The 15,724-nt window shown below is 55.0% G+C and overlaps 1 protein-coding gene across 1 annotated transcript in view; it reads right to left on the bottom strand.

Moving 5' to 3' along the window:
• Positions 1–851: 851 nt before the first annotated feature.
• The window catches only part of WNK3 (WNK lysine deficient protein kinase 3), a 65,811-nt gene continuing 50,938 nt past the window's right edge, over positions 852–15,724 (bottom strand). Inside the window, exons 10-20 of the mRNA XM_025213733.1 lie at positions 14,647–14,772; positions 9,883–12,291; positions 9,163–9,227; positions 7,758–7,902; positions 6,750–6,866; positions 6,180–6,314; positions 5,817–5,868; positions 5,186–5,323; positions 3,805–4,313; positions 2,346–2,478; positions 852–1,068 (exon numbers count right to left, since the gene is read on the bottom strand). Coding sequence (XP_025069518.1) covers positions 989–1,068; positions 2,346–2,478; positions 3,805–4,313; positions 5,186–5,323; positions 5,817–5,868; positions 6,180–6,314; positions 6,750–6,866; positions 7,758–7,902; positions 9,163–9,227; positions 9,883–12,291; positions 14,647–14,772 — 3,909 coding nt within the window. The 3' untranslated portion in view covers positions 852–988. The remainder of the gene's footprint in view (positions 1,069–2,345; positions 2,479–3,804; positions 4,314–5,185; positions 5,324–5,816; positions 5,869–6,179; positions 6,315–6,749; positions 6,867–7,757; positions 7,903–9,162; positions 9,228–9,882; positions 12,292–14,646; positions 14,773–15,724) is intronic.

Below are 15,724 nucleotides of genomic sequence, written 5' to 3'. Positions count from 1 at the left end.
CTCTTAAAGGAACGTGGACGACGGGGGGAGGCAGGTGGCAGGGCCAGCTCAGGTGCCTCAGGCTGGCTGTCCCGCAGGACACGGAGGCGGTTGTACAGCTCCTGCAGCTCCTGATTCTGCTGAGCCTGGAGAGTCACCACTTCCTGGATGTGCCTGAGGGGAGGAGGGGGAAGTGAGGTCACAAGGATGCCTGGGTTCCATACAAATATGCCTGGGTTTATGGACTGGAGTAGAGGGGAAGCAGAGCCCAGATACTTGGGTTCTCTCTAGCACTGGGAGGGGAGTGAGGACTGGGGGGGTTGACACAGAGGAGGCTATAAGCCAGGACACCTGGGTTCTCCCCAGTTCTGGGAAGGCAGTGGGAGCTAGCGGGTTAGAAAGGGGGATGGGAGCCTGGATGCCTGGATTCTACCCCAGTCCTCCATGGGGAGTGGCAGAGAGCCCCCACTTAGAATCCCCCCCTTAGATTGAGGAGCCCAGACACCTAGGTTCCCTGGAAGAGAAGTGGGGGCTGGAGGGTTAGAGCAGGAGGGAATGGAAGCTGGAAGCCCAGATGCCTGGGTTCCCTGGGAAGGGAGTTGGAGTTGGGGGTCACAGCAGGAGGAATTGGGAGCCTGGACACCTGTGTTCTCTCCCAGGTCTAGGAAGGGGAGGGAGGGTAGGTGTGTAGAACAAAGTGGGATGGGAGCCTGGATGCTGGGGTTCTCTGGTAGGCCAGTGGGGGCTGGCAGGTTAGAGCAGGTGAGTGGGTCTGGGGTCAGAGGTCAGGGATCAGAGATCGCCTCACTTCTCACGCAGGCGCTGCAGCTCCGCCCGCAGGTCCTCGTCCTCCGCGTCGGACTCATCGTCGCTGCTCATAGCCGAGGAGGGCGACAGGCCAAGTGAGCTGCGGTGCCAGGCAGCCGCGGGGGCGGGGGGCGGTGCCGACAGCTCACTGTCTGAGCTGGGTGCCTTGCGGTCCAATGCCCCGCCCTCCTCCACCTCCCGTTCAGGGGTGAGTGATGAGGCATCTGACAGTGACAGCCCCCCAGGCTCCTCCAGGGGACACTGCTGGGGAACTGCCAGCACCTGCGGGGGGGTAGAGGGGAAGGAGCTGTGAGAGAGGCCTGGTGGGAGCCTGGACACCTGGGTTCTCTGGGAGGGGAGGGAGGTTAGGGGGTAAGAGGTGGGTGAGGGCTGGGAGCCCAGATGCCTTGGTTCCCTCCCTGATCTGGAAGGGAAATGGGGGCTGGTTGGTTAGAGAGGGTGGTGGGAGAGGGGGGCTGGAAGCCTGGATACCTGGGTTCTCTGTCCACTCTGGGAGGGAAGTGGGGGCTGGTGGCTTAGAGCAAGGGGGGCTGGGAGCCTGGAAACCTGGCTTCCTTTCTTACTTTGAGAGGCAAGTGTTATGGTGGGTTACAGCCTGGACACTTAGGTTCTCCCTGTTCCAGGGGGGAAGTGGGCACTGGTGGGTCAGAGGAGGGTGGGGCTGGGAGCCCATACACCTGGGTTCTCTCCCCACTTTGGGAGGGGAATGGGGGAGTAGTTGGTCAGAGTCTGGATTCCTGGGGCTGGTGGGTTAGAAGGAGTGGGCCTGGAATCCCAGATGCCTAGGTTCTCCAAGAGGGGAACTATGGCTAATGGTCAAAGCAGGGTGCCTGGGCTCTCTCCCTGCTGGGGGGGAATCTGGACATCTGGATTCTCTGGGAGGGAAGTGGGGGCTTCAGGGTTATACCAGGGGGAGCAGTGGGGAGCCTAGATGCCTGGGTTCTCCTTCTTTCTCTGGAAAGAAAGTGGGGCTTAGTAGGTTTGACTGGAGGGGGGTGCTAGGAGCCCGTCCGTTAACACCCACCTGGAAGCGCCCTTTTTGGAAAGCCCCCACGCTCAACTTCACAACTCCTTCTTTCTCTGTCAGGTCCTGCTCCCTGGCCACTTCCACCCCCACCACTTCTGCTTCCGCTGCCAGCCAAGAAAAGGGGTCAAGGGGGTGGGGGTAGAGAAACCAAACAGGGGGCATCTGGCATCAGACCCCATCCCCAACCCCCCTCCAATCCCCACCTCCTCTCCATAGTTCCCCCCAGAGTGGTTGAAATGGGCAGGGGATGGTATGGGGAGAATGTAGCAGTACAAAACACTGTGGTGAAATGTGACTGAGGATGGGGTGGAACCAGGGGTGGTTGGAGGTGGGGGAGGGGCTAGAGAGGCCTGGATCCCGCAGCGCTAACCTGGCTGGGCTCGGGCTCTCTTGAGCAAGCTGGTGGAGTGGCGGAGCTTGGTGGCCCAGCCTTTCAGTTTGCGCGTCCACGACCTCTTGCTAATGGGGTTTTTGACGCTAGGGCAAGTAAAGCTTAAGGCAAAATATCCACCTCCTCCTCCTCCCGGTGGTGGTGCCAGTGGTGTTGCTGCTGCTGCTGCTGCTGCTACTGCTTCTGGGCTGGACCAAGGCACCGACCTGGTCTCCACAGGCTCTGGAGAGCTGGGGGCATCCAGGGGGGTTGTCTGAAAAGACAGGAAGGGGGATGGAGGAGGTAGGAGGGGAAGAAAAGTACGGGTGTCTGAGAAGTGGTGTTGGCACCTGCCACCTGGTTGGAAGGGAAAGCCAGGAGGGCTGGGTGTAAGATGGGAAAGGGATGGGTTTTGGGATAGGAAATGACGGAGTGGGATAAGGAAGGGGTGGAGTGTGAAGCAGGGAAATGATGGGTTTGGATAAGGGAAGTGATGAGGTTTGAGACAGGAAGTGATGCGTTTGGAAAGGGGAAGGGAACAAGCTTGTGATGGGAAGTGATAGGTTTAGGACAGGAAGTGACAGGGTTCAAGACAAGAAGTGATAGGGTTTGGGATGAGAATCATGGGGATTTGAGACAGGGAAGGGTTGGGTTTGGAGAAGAGAAGTGATGGAGCTTGAGGTAAGAAAGAGATGGGATTTGAAATGGAGCGTTCACATTTGAAGCAGGAAGTGATGGGGTTTAAGACAGGAAGTGACAAGGTTTGGGATGAGAAGCACGGGTTTGAGACAGGAAAAGGAATAGGTTTGGAGAGAGGAAGTGATGAAGTTTGAGACAGGGAAGTGCAGTTTGTGATAGGAAGTGATGGGGTTGGAGATGGGAAAGTGATGCGGCTTGAGACAGGACACGAGGGAGTTTAAGGTAGGGAAGGGATGAGGATTGAGACAGAAAGCGACAGAGTTGGAGACAGAAAGTGATGGGGTTTGGGATGAAAAGTGCTGGGGTTTGAGATAGGGAAGGGATGGGTTTAGAGACAGAAAGTGATGAGGTTGGAGATGGAGTGATGCAACTTGGGACAGGAAGTGATAGGGTTTGAGACAGGGAAGCGAAAAGGGTTTCTGGGAGACCTCGTGACCCACCACAATAACGCTCTCACCCACCCTTTTAAACTTAATTCCTACATCCCCACTATTACATGTCATACTATAGCCTGTACACTGCCTGGTTTACTCTGGTATGTTATGCTGTATTATCTGAACCATGTCTGCTTTTCAGTGCAATATGGTACCTCAGAGCTATTACTAGGGTAATAGTAATACCCTATTACTAGGGCCCTGCTCTCTCTCAAACTCTGTTGATCATGGTACCATAATCAAAAGAAAATTTTCTTTCTTTCCTCCCTCCTGCCTCTCAAAAGCTAGGTATTATATTATGTGAACATGTTATATGTGAGAAAATACAGTAATATTAAGAAACACTTCTGCCTCAGTGCCAGTGGGTAAGTGGTGCTATTTGCATAATGAGCTCAGCAGAGGTCTGGGCAGGAGATTTGTACAATACCCAGCATGCCAGGATCCACCATCCCCAGCTGCATACTCACATCCAGGCTGGGAGTGCTGGGTATAGCCACCATCAGCTCTGGGAAGACAGCGGCCCCACTGGGTAGTGGGGAGTCCTCAGAGATCTCTGCCCCCTGCATGCCCGGGGAGGTGGGGCTGTCGGCCAAGGGGTCTGGAGGGGCAGGGCAGGACAAGGTGTCCTCAGCAGAGGAGGAGAAGGGCGACTCCAGGCTATGGCTGTCCTTCTGGCTCTCTGAGTAGCTGTGTTCTGGATACAGCAGGGTCCGCAGTTTCTCATCCAGTGTCTTCATGCGGTTGTCAGCGAAGTCCATCTTGGGGGGGCCCTCGCTATCTGACTCAGATGGGGCTGGGAGGGCCAGATCAGTGCCCAAGGCCTCAGGGGGTGCCTGGGGATCACCAGGCTCAGCAAGCAGAGACACTAGAGGCTCCATCATCAAGGGCATAACTGGCACCTTGGGGCTGGGTACAGGGTCTTCTGATTCTTCCCGGGGAGGAGGATACGTGTCTTTAGCACCCTCCTTGTCCATACCTGTTCAGAAGACAAGCACTGATTCTGGAAACTGATTTTTTTGGGGGGTGGTGCATATATTTACAAGTAAATACAGTAGATACTCTTTTCTCAAAGCAGTCCCCTATGCCACCTACTGGCCAGGTGCTATTAGAGTACTTCCCAGGACAGGTTGCCCCCTGGGATAAAGATAAATCAGGGTTAAATTACCCCTGGGGAAGTGGGGTAGGGGCAGCTGCACATAATTTATGAGTAAATATGGTAGCCACCAAGGACACTTCCTCCCAAGCGTTCTTCTACCTAGTGGCCAGGTGCTGTGGCTACCTAGTGGCCTGGGATGGAAGCAAATCAGGGTTAAATTAGCCCTTGGGGCGGCTGGAGGAGGGGCAGAGGGCAGGGGGTACATACAGTTTATGTGTAAGTATGGTAGGCAGCATCTCCTTAGAGCAGTCCTCTGAACCAGTCCTCAGTACCTAGTGGCCAGGTGCTGTAACAGCACATCCCTGGGATGGTGGCAAATCAGGGTTAAATTACCCTGGGGGTGGGAGGGAGTTGCGTATGGTTTGTGAGTAAATACAGTAGACACCAAGGTCACATCCTCAAAGCAATCCCCTGCATCATCTAGTAGCCAGGTGCTCAGGGCAAAGCCACTGTCCCAAACCCCATCCCTTCTTGTTTATCCCTGCTGCTCTGCTCTTGGCCTCCTGCCTGTATCTCCTGCTCCATCATCTGCTCTGCTTTCTGCTCCCTGACCTATACACCCTGCCTCACTGCCTGCTCTGCTTGCTGCTCCCTGCCCTGTACCCCCTGCCTGATTTGTTGCTCTGCTCTTGGCTCCTTTCCCCATTAGCTACATTAACCTCACACATGCTGGCCCCTCAACCTCTGCTCACCAGGAAGGGGCTGGGGCATGGGGATAGGCACAGTCATTGGCTGGGGGACACCAGGTACGTGAGCCTCTCTGTTCCGGATGGTCTGGTTGATGCAGAACCTCCAGCGGCCGACAGGGGATGACTGGGGTGCGCACTCATCTGGTGGGGAGAGGAGGGGGAAAGGGTCAGAGTGAGGCTCTACCCCGCTCCCTCAGAAGCCAGCTTAACCCTCCCCTCCCACCCGCAAGAGTCTGATCTGATGTGATGGAGTCAGGGCCTGGACCCAGATCTTGGCAACCTTGGGGGCAAACCAGGGTCACTCTGGATCACAATGGCAGCGCTGCCAAATTCCAAGCTCAACCACCCCCTGGGTTAATTCAGAGTCACTCTGAATGAAAGGTTATGTGGATGGACAAACAGAGAGATGCATGGATGGGGGATTACATGGGTGTGTTGATGGATATATAGATGGATGGACAGAGAGTTATGTAGAAGGACAGATGGATGAACAGACGGACAGACAAGGGGTTATGTGGACAGATGAACGGACGGATGAATGGATAAGGAGACATGAGGATGGACAGATGGATGGACAGATTAGCTGTGATTCCCCAAGACCCCTCCCAGCCCCACCACCCTGCATCCTACTCACTGCCGGACTGGGCAGCCACGGGATGCGCCTGGGCTTGCTCAGATGAACCTGTCTGCATTCAAAATGGAGATGTCAGTAGAGAGATCAAGACGGAAGAGAAAGCTCTGGGAATTGATGGGGCCAAGAGTGCAGGGCAGGGAGCAGAAAGCAGAATGGCTGATGTGGCAGGGGGCACAGAGTAGGGAGCTGAAAGCAGAGCAATGGATCAGGCAGAGAATGCAGGCCAGGGAGCAGAGCAATGGATGAGGCTGGGGCAGGGCAGGGAGTCAAGAGCAGAGCAATGGACCATGCAGGGGCAGGCCAAAGTGACCCTCACAGCTGGCACAGAAATCCAGGCACCAGGGGGAAGCCCCCCAGCCTCACCTGGCCCCCGCTGGGTTCTGAAGGTGGTGCCTCAACACCGGCTGTGCGGAGGATCTCCTGAGCTTGACACACGACGACCTGGAGCTCCTCCACGAACTTCTCCTTCTCGCCTTCCAACACAAAGTTGTCCTCCACCTGTGGGAGGGAGTGTAGCCATGCTGGCCTTGCCTGCTCCCATCAGCCTCCTGCCCACCCCCCACTATGGGGAATGCCAGGGCCTAGGGCAGATGGGCTGGCAAGGCCCTCAAGGGGGTTTCAGTCTAACGAGGAGGGAGTCTAACAAGAGGGCATTTGGGTCCTACTAAGAGGGGGCTTGGGTCTAACGAGGAGGGAGGCTTTGAGTCTAACAAGAAGAGGGCCTCAGGTGGTGGCTTTGGTTCTAACAAGGGTTGGGGAGGGTCTTATAAGGAGAAGGGCTTAAAGTCTAATGGGGCTGAGAACAACTGGTCTGGACAGACAGCTCAGAGATCCCACTCCAGTTCAGAGCTGGCCAGTACTGTCCATCCCTCCCACCCAGGGAGTGCCACCCCGAACCCCCAGTTGGCAGGGCCTAGAGTAGGGGGGCCTCACCATGTAGTCAGCAATGTCCTCGGGTGCATCCCCATCTGCATCAAACTTGAAGGTGACCATCTTGTTGTTGTGGGTCTCCAGCTGGCATTCCACTGTGTTGTCACCCAACATGGACACCTGACGGGGATTTGGGGGGTGAGAGGTAACCCCCTCCTTCCTGAGAGTCTCCCAGCCCCATGTGACCCCCCTCTGACCCTCAGAGCTCCCTCCAAACCCCCAGAGAGCCTCTCTGTGTATTTCCTATCCTGCTGTCATTTACCCTATGTAGTTACCTACCATATGCACCGCCCCCACCCCAAAATCAGCCTTCAGAAATCAGGGTATCTTAGGCAGGGAAAGCCTATTTGCTGCCCAAAACAGAAGCATGGACATGCTGTAAGATGGCTGCCACTTGTGTGCCCTCCAGCAGGGCATAGTTTAGTAGTAGGAGTGGGTAGATTTAGGGTTGGGGGGAAATAATCAAACTGGGTTTTATTTGGCCAGCTATCTCCTCCTTGTCTTTCTTCTCCTATTTCACAGCCCCTGAAGGCTTTTAGCTACTTTCAAAAGCAGAGATCCACCCATGAGGGTCTGGTCTTTAGCAGGAACTAGGCTTTCAGCTTTACGCTGAACAGCCCACAGCTGCTGCTAATTCAAGCTGGGAAAGGGGTAAAACAGAAACTGTTGCCTGCACATGAAAGGGAGAAGATGGGGAGAGAGAACCAATGCTGAGGCTCTGTCCCTGCACCTTGGCCATGCCCCTTCCCCCCTCCAGAAATTCCAGGGGCAGTTAACCTTTCACTTTTTGGCCAAATAGCCCAAAGTTGCTGCTAATTCAGCTGGGGAAAAAATAAAGCAGGGAAGGGGTTCGTTTCACCACCTCATTTCTGGGTTCAACTCCCTTGCTGTGGTGCAAGGTCAAGAAAGAAAGCCTTTGTGTTTGAGAGCTGGAGGGGGGAGGAGGTGTTGTTGGGGGGACTTCACCCTGCCCCACCCTCTTCCTCTCCCCTCCCTGACCTCCTAACCCACCTGGAGGACTGTTAGCTGGAACTTGGTGGTCTTGTCAGGCCGGGGGCAAGAAGACCGCCTCTGTTTGCTCCGGTCTTGCTTGCCGTTCCCGCCTAGGGGATCATTCAAGGTCATCTCTTTTAGGGCAATGAAGTCAGAGGTCACCCTAGGGGCAATAGACGGGGTGAGGGGGACATGCATTAGGCTGGGCTGAAACCAGGCCAGACCCCTAGCGAACCATCCCATGGAGCTTCTATGCCTTCCCTACCTCGTCTCAGCATCTACTGTATATTTCACATATAACAGGCACATTTTCACTCTGAAACCCACTGGAGGTGCACATTATGTGAGAAATATGACACCCTACAGGTCCAGATATTGGGCAGCGGGAGCTGCAGCCAATTAATGGGGAAAGCATCAAGGACTAGGTCAACAACTATTCACCAAAGCTCCCCAAGGGAAAATCAGGAGCAACGGTCATCAACTTCTAGAAGGAGGTTTCAGACTGGATCTAAGGAAAAACTTCTTTACAATTTATATGACCAGACTCTGGAATAGACTCCCAGCGGGAGCAGAGTGCAGGCAACTACCCTGGAGATCTTCAAAAGGAAACTGGACACACACCTTGCTGGGGTTATTTGACCCAGCAGTCTTTCTTGCCTAGAGCAGGGGGGCTGGACCTGATGATCTCACAAGGTCTCTTCCAGTCCTAAACTTCTGTGAATCTGTCTGTGAAAAGCCTCACTATTCCCCCCACTGCCAAATTTCCAGGCCTGGGGTAGCCCCCCAGCTAGATGATGTGACCCCACGTACCTGTTAAGGGCCAGGATGCAGGGTCCAGGCATGGTTGGACCTGCGACATGGCCCCAGACAGACCTGGCATATGGGATCAGGCCATAGCTGGACCTAGCACATGGCCCCAAACGAGTTATTTACCTTAAGCAAGGTAAGATTTTTTTCCCAAAACTGTAAAATAACAGGGCTTATATTCAACGGCATGTTGTATACAAGAAAATGCAGTATCCACCGACCTACATAGCTGGGAGTCTCAGTATCAAGAGAGGCAGGGAGCATAGAGCAGGGACCTGAAAGCAGAGCAGCCAATGGGGCAGGGGACACAGGCCAGGTAGCAGAAAACAGTGGCCAATGGGCATGGGGCACAGAGCTGGAAGGAGAAAGCAGAGCAGCTGATGGGACCAGGAGCACAGGGTAGGGAGCAGGAAGAGCAGTTGATGAGACCTGGGGCAGGGGGCACAGGGCAGGTTGCCAAGACCAGAGGCAACAGATCAGGCAGGGGGCACAGGGCAGGGAGTTGAAAGCAGAGCAACAGATGGGGTAGGGAGTACAGAGCCAAGAGCCGAGCAGCTATTGGGGCAGGGAGAGCAGGGCAGGGAGCAGTGAGCCCTCCGGCCTGGAGTCCACTTACCCCTGGGCCACATCTGGCTTGGGGGCAGCCAATGGCAGGTCCGGAGCCAAAGGAAGCTGTGAAACCTGTGGGGAGATGCAGGCACGAGTTTTGTGCATCCTGGCCCAGGCTTTTATCCACCCACACAAGACCCCTGTGGCACAGGTTCCCTGGCCCAGACCAGGCTCTCCTAGGAGTGGGGTTAACCTGGGAAGCCCAGAGCTCCCCACCATGGCAGGAGTGTCAAAATCATCTGGCCCCACATGAAGAGTACCAGGTGGCACCTGCCACTCATCTCCTTGTGGCCAACGGGGTTTGGCTAGGTGTGGCCACAATCCCCACCCCCAAGCCCTGCCCAGTAGGGCTTGGGGGGGCGGGAGCTAGAATGGAGAACATCCTACCTCCCTTCTGATGCCCCCCTTTCCCTGATGGCTTCTGAGGACGTGTGACACGTGCAGCTGCCACTTGGGACGTATGCCACACAGCAGCCACCTGGGACATATGTGCTAGGTGCAGAAGTTCTCTGGGACAAGTGCCATATGTAGCCTGTGCCTCGATACATGGTGCACACAGCAGCCGCCTGGGACATGTGTGGCTTGCATGTTGTGGGCTGACCACCCTAGAGACCCCCAAGCATTTGTAGGGGTGGGACGGGATAAAGAGCAGGGACCCAGAACCAAGGAGCTCTCAATTACCCCCCTAAACCTCCCACCATATATCCCTCCAACACTTCTCCCCTACCTGCACAGGCTCCAGTCCCTGAGAGCGCCAGGGGCTGGGGGTCATCGGGCAGGCTCCCACCTCCTGGGGCATCAGGGTGGCCACAGGACCCAGGGGCACTTGCTGTGGCTGCCCCGGGGGTACATAGCATGGTTGCCCTGGGGCAGTGATGAAGGCCTGAGGGGTCTTGGGCAGCAGCTCGAAGTGCTGGGAGCCTTGTCGGAGCCCTGCTAAGTCTAGGGGCTGCCGCGGAGGGTACATGGGGGGCAGCTCTGGCATTGTCACCCGCACATAGTCCTGTGGGGGATGCCCAGCATACGGGCCAGGCACAGGATAGCTTAGGTGGCTGGGGAAGGGGTACACAGGCTGGACTGGGTGCAGTGGTGCCAGGTCCTGCTGGGCTGGGGTGTAGCTGGGTGGTGGTGAGGCATATGGCTGGGGTGGCTGCAGGGAAGCCGCATGCTGGGGGGTTGCTGGCTGCGGTGGTACCCCTGGCTGTATTGATGTGACCTCGGCGGGAGCCAGCTGCGGCGGTTGCATGGACGTCATGGGCTGCGGCGGCTGCCTGGATACCAGCTGCTGCTGCACTGTTGCTCCCTGCTGCATGGAAGCCACCTTGGGGGGAGCCAGCTGGGGCAGCTGCATGGATGTCACCGGCTGCAGCGAAATCACCTGCGGAGGGACTTGTGGGGGCTGCTGTATCAAAGCCACTTGCTGGGGAATCTGCTGCAGCTGCTGCATGGATGGCACTGGCTGGGGAGTCTGGTGGGGGTGCTGTGTGGGGGCCACCTGCTGCACGGAGACTGCTGGCTGCATTGCTCGCACCTCGGAGGGAACCTGCTGGGGCGGCTGCATGGATGACAATACTTGCAGGGGCTGCATCAAAGCCATTTTCTGGGGAATCTGCTGCTGTGGCTTCAGGGAAGCCACCTGCAGAGGGGCCTGATGGGGCAGCTGCATGGATGTCCCTGGCTGCAGTGGTTGCATCGAGGCCATTTGCTGGGGGACCTGCTGGGGGTGCTGCATGGATGCTGCTTGTTGCAGCTGCTGTTGCATGGAGGCAGCTTGCTGGGGTGGCTGCATGGATGTCACTGGCTGCAGCTGCTGCAGGGATGCCATGTGCTGAGAAACTTGCTGTGGGTGTTGCATGGAGACCACTTCAGAGGTAACTTGCTGGGGCAGCTGCATGGATGTTCCTGGCTGCAGTGGCTGTATGGATGTCACCAGCTGGGGAACCTGCTGTGGGTGCTGCAGGGAGACCACCTCAGAGGGAACCTGCTGAGGCAGCTTCATGGATGTCACTGGCTGCAATGCCTGCATAGATGCCACTTGCTGGGGAACCTGCTGCAGCAGCTGCATGGAAGCTGCTGGCTGCATTGAAGCCATCTCAGAGGAAACCTTCTGGGGTGGCTGCATGGATGCCCCTGGCTGCAGCAGTTGCACTGATGCTACCTGCTGGGACAGCTGTATGGATGTCACTGGTTGCAATGTCTGCATCGAAATCATCTGCGGGGGGACCTGCTCAGGGTGATACATGGAGGACACCTCGGTGGGAACCTGCTGGGACTGCTGCCTGGATGCCCCAGGAGGCAGCTGCTGCATGGCTGTGACCTGCTGAGAAACCTGCTGCAGGTGCTGCATGGACGCCACCTGCTGTATGGAGGATGCTGGCTGCATTGAGGCCACCTTGGAGGGAACCTGCTGGGGTGGCTGCACCGACATCACAGGCTGCAGCTGTTGCAAGGATGCTGCTGGCTGCAGCAAAGTCACATGTGGGGGCACCTGTGGGGGGTGCTGCACTGAGGCAGCCTCAGACGGAGCCTGCTGGTGCAGATGCATAGACGTCACTTGCGTCGGCTGCATCAAAGCCATTTGCTGGGGAACCTGCTGCAGTGGTTGCATGGATGTCACCGGTGGAGAAACCTGCTCTGGATGCTGCATGGAAGCTGTTTGCTGCATTGAAGTCACCTCAGAAGGAGCCAGGTGCACTGATGTCACCTGCTGCACAGCTTCCAGCTGCAGGGGGACCGGCTGGGGTGGCTCCATGGATGTCACCTGTGGGGGGACCTGCTGGGGCTGCTGCTTTGATGGCACCTGAGAGTGCTGCATGGATGCTGTTTGCTGCAACTGCTGCTGAATGGAGGCCACCTCTAAGGCAGCCTGCTGGAGTGGCTGCATGGATGTCACTGGCTGTGGCAGTTGTGTGGATGTCCCTGGCTGCAGTACTGGCATAGATGTCCCCAGCTGTGGTGGGGCTGTGCCCACGAATGGGGTTGGGGCCTGGCCAGCTGGCAGGAACCCCACAACACCATCAGGGTCCCTGGTGGGCAGCTGGCTCCCAGGGCAGACGGCAGGGTCAACCTGTGGTGAGGCAGCCATCCTGATCGCTGGTGGGTCCTCTGCCCCATAGGGCAGCTGAAGGTCCAGGTGCTGGGGCAGGAAGAAGGAAACAAAGGATTCAGTAGGAGGACATACTTGTACTTGTTCCCTCTCCCCACCCCATTCAGGGCTATCCTAGAATGCCCTGCAGGGGATAGAGCCTGGAAAGAACTAACCAAGCTCCCCTGCCAAGCCAGGGGGTTTTAAAGACAGAATTGGCTGCAACTATCCCAGCCCAGCCCAACCCAGAGCCTAGGATTTACTATATTTTCTCACATACCACGCACACCTTCTCCTTCCTCCCCCCCCAAAAAATCAGTGTCAAATGTTGTGTCTACAGTGGAGAAGCTAGTTTTCTCTGCCTGGAATAGCAGCTCCCTGCTTGGATGAATGGTTTGGACAAGGATGATCCTGCCTCAGTCAGAGGGTTGAACTAGAGGCGACTTCTGGAGGTCCCTTCCAGCTTGACTTCCCTATGATTTCTTTCCGATTTCCATGACCCCTCTTCCAAGAGCAAACTACCTGGTGGGAACATTTCTATTCAGGCAGCTGCAGGAGTCCATCCGTTGATTCCATGGATCATTGTTCTTCACTTTGAATGTGATAACAAATGTCTCTCATTTGCAAGGTCTTGATGATCCACTAATCACACTAACTGTTCTTAAGGCAATTGAATGGTCTGCTGTCTATTCCTGGTCTCTCTCCTCTTATTTCACAGCCTTGGAGACTCTTTAGCTACACCTACACTAGGATGGGCTCTATGTAAGCTGTTACCACACAGGAAAGAGATCTGGGAGTCGCTGTGGATGGTTTATCAAAAACAATGCTCAGCAGCCATCAAAAAGGCAAACAGAAGATTAGGGCTGATGAAGAATGGAATTGTGAACAAAATGGAAAGGATCATGATACCCCTTTATAAATCCACAATATGTCCACATTAGGGCCTGGTTTAAATAGCGGGCCCAGCTTGTGAATATCATGCTGCTGCTGTTGCTGCAATGAAATACCACTGCTCCTACTGTTAAAGGAAATGCCATGGATATGGCTACTTGCTGAGGAACTCCCCAGCAAGTGGCCCTATCATGGCATTTCATTACAAATCACATTTTTCATGAAAATCATGAAATTAAGTGACTTTCATAAAAAATGTGAAATCAGAATTTAAACCAGGCCTTAGTCCCACCTTGAAGACACTGCCTAGTTCTGGTCCCTGCACCTCCAAAAGGACAGAGATGAACAAGAGGAGTTCCAAAGAAGGACAACAAGGATGATACATGGTACAGAAGGGCTTTCATATGAGGAGAGACTAAAGAGGCTAATGACAGAGAGACAGAGAGAGAGACAGAGACAGATGGAGAGGTGGATAGATAGAGATGGCTAGACAGAGTGTGAGGTGGACAGAAAGACAGACAGACCATGGGGTGGGTGGGTAGACAGACAGACAGACAGACAGAAAGTGGAGTGGATAAATAGACAGACAGAGTCTGGGCTAGATAGATGGACAGGCAGGCCTATTCAATTTAGAAAAGAAATGCTTGAGGGAGGACATGATGAGGGTTTTCAAAACAATAAATGGCGAAGAGAAGTCAGTAGGGATTTAGTATTGACTGTCTCTCACTAGACAAAAACTAGGGGTCACAACATGAAACTAGCATGTCGTCAATTTTAAACTAACATAAGGCAGTTCTTTTTCACCCGGTGTAGAATTTAAGCATAGAGTTGGTTGGTACCATATGTGGTGGGAGCGAAGAGGTTAGCCAGATTCACCAAGGGACTGGACACATGCTTGGCAGAAAGTGACATTGGTAGCTATTGGTCAGGGGAATGAGGGGCACAGCCTCTGCATCAGAACTCCCCAGACCTCCAATGCAGGAGGCTGCAAGTGGGAGAGGAACAGGGGAAAAAACCCTGGTCAGACCCAGCTCACTCTCCCTCTCAGCATCCGCTCTCTGCTGCTATTGGACATAGAAGACAGGGCAAGATGTACCTCGAGTCTGACCCAGTAAATGGCAGTCCTTATGTTCTTAACCTTTCTAAGGCACTGCTGCTGTACGCTAGATGCTCCTGGTCTCTCTCTCTCCTTCCATTTCATAGCCTCATAGACTTTTTAATGCTATTTAAAAGTCCACATCCACCCCTGGAGATCAGTCTTTAGCAGCACCTGGGTTTCAGCTTGAGTTAAGCAAGGAAGAGAAGGCAAGTGAGCTGAAGATGACACTCTGTCCTTGCTCTAGGTGGCTGTAACTCTGAAATAATCCTTTTTTCTTTGTGCTTCTGACTTCCCCAAGGCATAGTCTTATGTGAAGGCATGTGGTATGTGAGGAAATACAGCAATTGCCAGAGTATTCTCACAGAGGGCTTCCCGCATCTCCCAACACCAACCTCCACCCTGGAGAAGGGACTTACCAGCATCTGTGGTAATGGCTGGGCAGCCAAAGGCGAGACCTGGGGCTGGGGGGCTGGTGGAAGGGCTAGGTCTTGGGGAGGCAGCCCTGGGGGCTGTGCCAGAGGCAACAGCTGTGGGGGCTGTACCTGGGCAAGGAAACAACATCATCACCATGGGGCCATGGAACTCACAGTACAGGAGGTGTGGCCACCAGCTAAACTGTCCCCTCCTGCCTCTGTGCCCCACCCCCAACAGGAGTATACCAGAGAGGGTTAGCTCCCAGGGGTGCCAGTATGGAGGCGAGGGGGTCCCGGGTAGTGGGAGATGGTATCAGCATCAAGAACTAGGGGGACCATGGTGGCAATGTCTTGCAGCTGTAAAAGGTTGTTAATGTGTGCTCCAGAGATTCCAGGCTGGGCCATGCTCCTGCTACAGAGGAAGGTAAACCCCCCACCCAGACTGTACCAATCTGTGTATGGGGTAAAATTCCCTCCTGACCCCACATATGGCATCAGTCTAACCCTGAGTGGAAGGGCAAGACCCTCTAGTCAGGATCCTCTGGGATTTTCCCCCAGCATAAGCACTGGCACTGCCCTGTCACCATCCCAGTATGGGTGGCAGCCAACACCCAGTGCCTCTGAGGGAGCCTTCAAAACCCCTGACACATAGCAGCAAGTGGAGGGGGTGGGATTGTGGCAAGCAGCAAAGTACAGAAGCCTGGAAAATCCCCATAGACATTGCTATATCTAGATCATCCCTGATCAGTGGCTGTCCAACCTTTCCTTGAATCCTGCCAGTAATGGACAGCCCACATCTTCCCTGGACATTTATCCCACTGCCTCCCTGCTCTAACATGGAAGAAGTTCTTCCCTGAGATCCAATCTAAACTGACTTGGCTGCCACTTCAAGCCATTGCACACATCCTGCTCTCTGCAGCAAGAGGGAAAAGATGGGGAAGGGTAGTGCTATTCATTGCCACAGCTCCCTTGCCACCAAATTTCCCAACCTGTGGGCTGGATGCCATGGAGCTGAGGGCCACATCTGGTGAGTATCCCCCATAATCAGTAATTCTTCCCCTCTATTTGGCACTGGTGAGGT

Source organism: Alligator sinensis, unplaced genomic scaffold (genome assembly GCF_000455745.1).
Source record: "Alligator sinensis unplaced genomic scaffold, ASM45574v1 scaffold137_1, whole genome shotgun sequence".
Taxonomy (NCBI): domain Eukaryota; kingdom Metazoa; phylum Chordata; order Crocodylia; family Alligatoridae; genus Alligator; species Alligator sinensis.
This window is presented reverse-complemented; position numbering and strand designations above follow the sequence as displayed.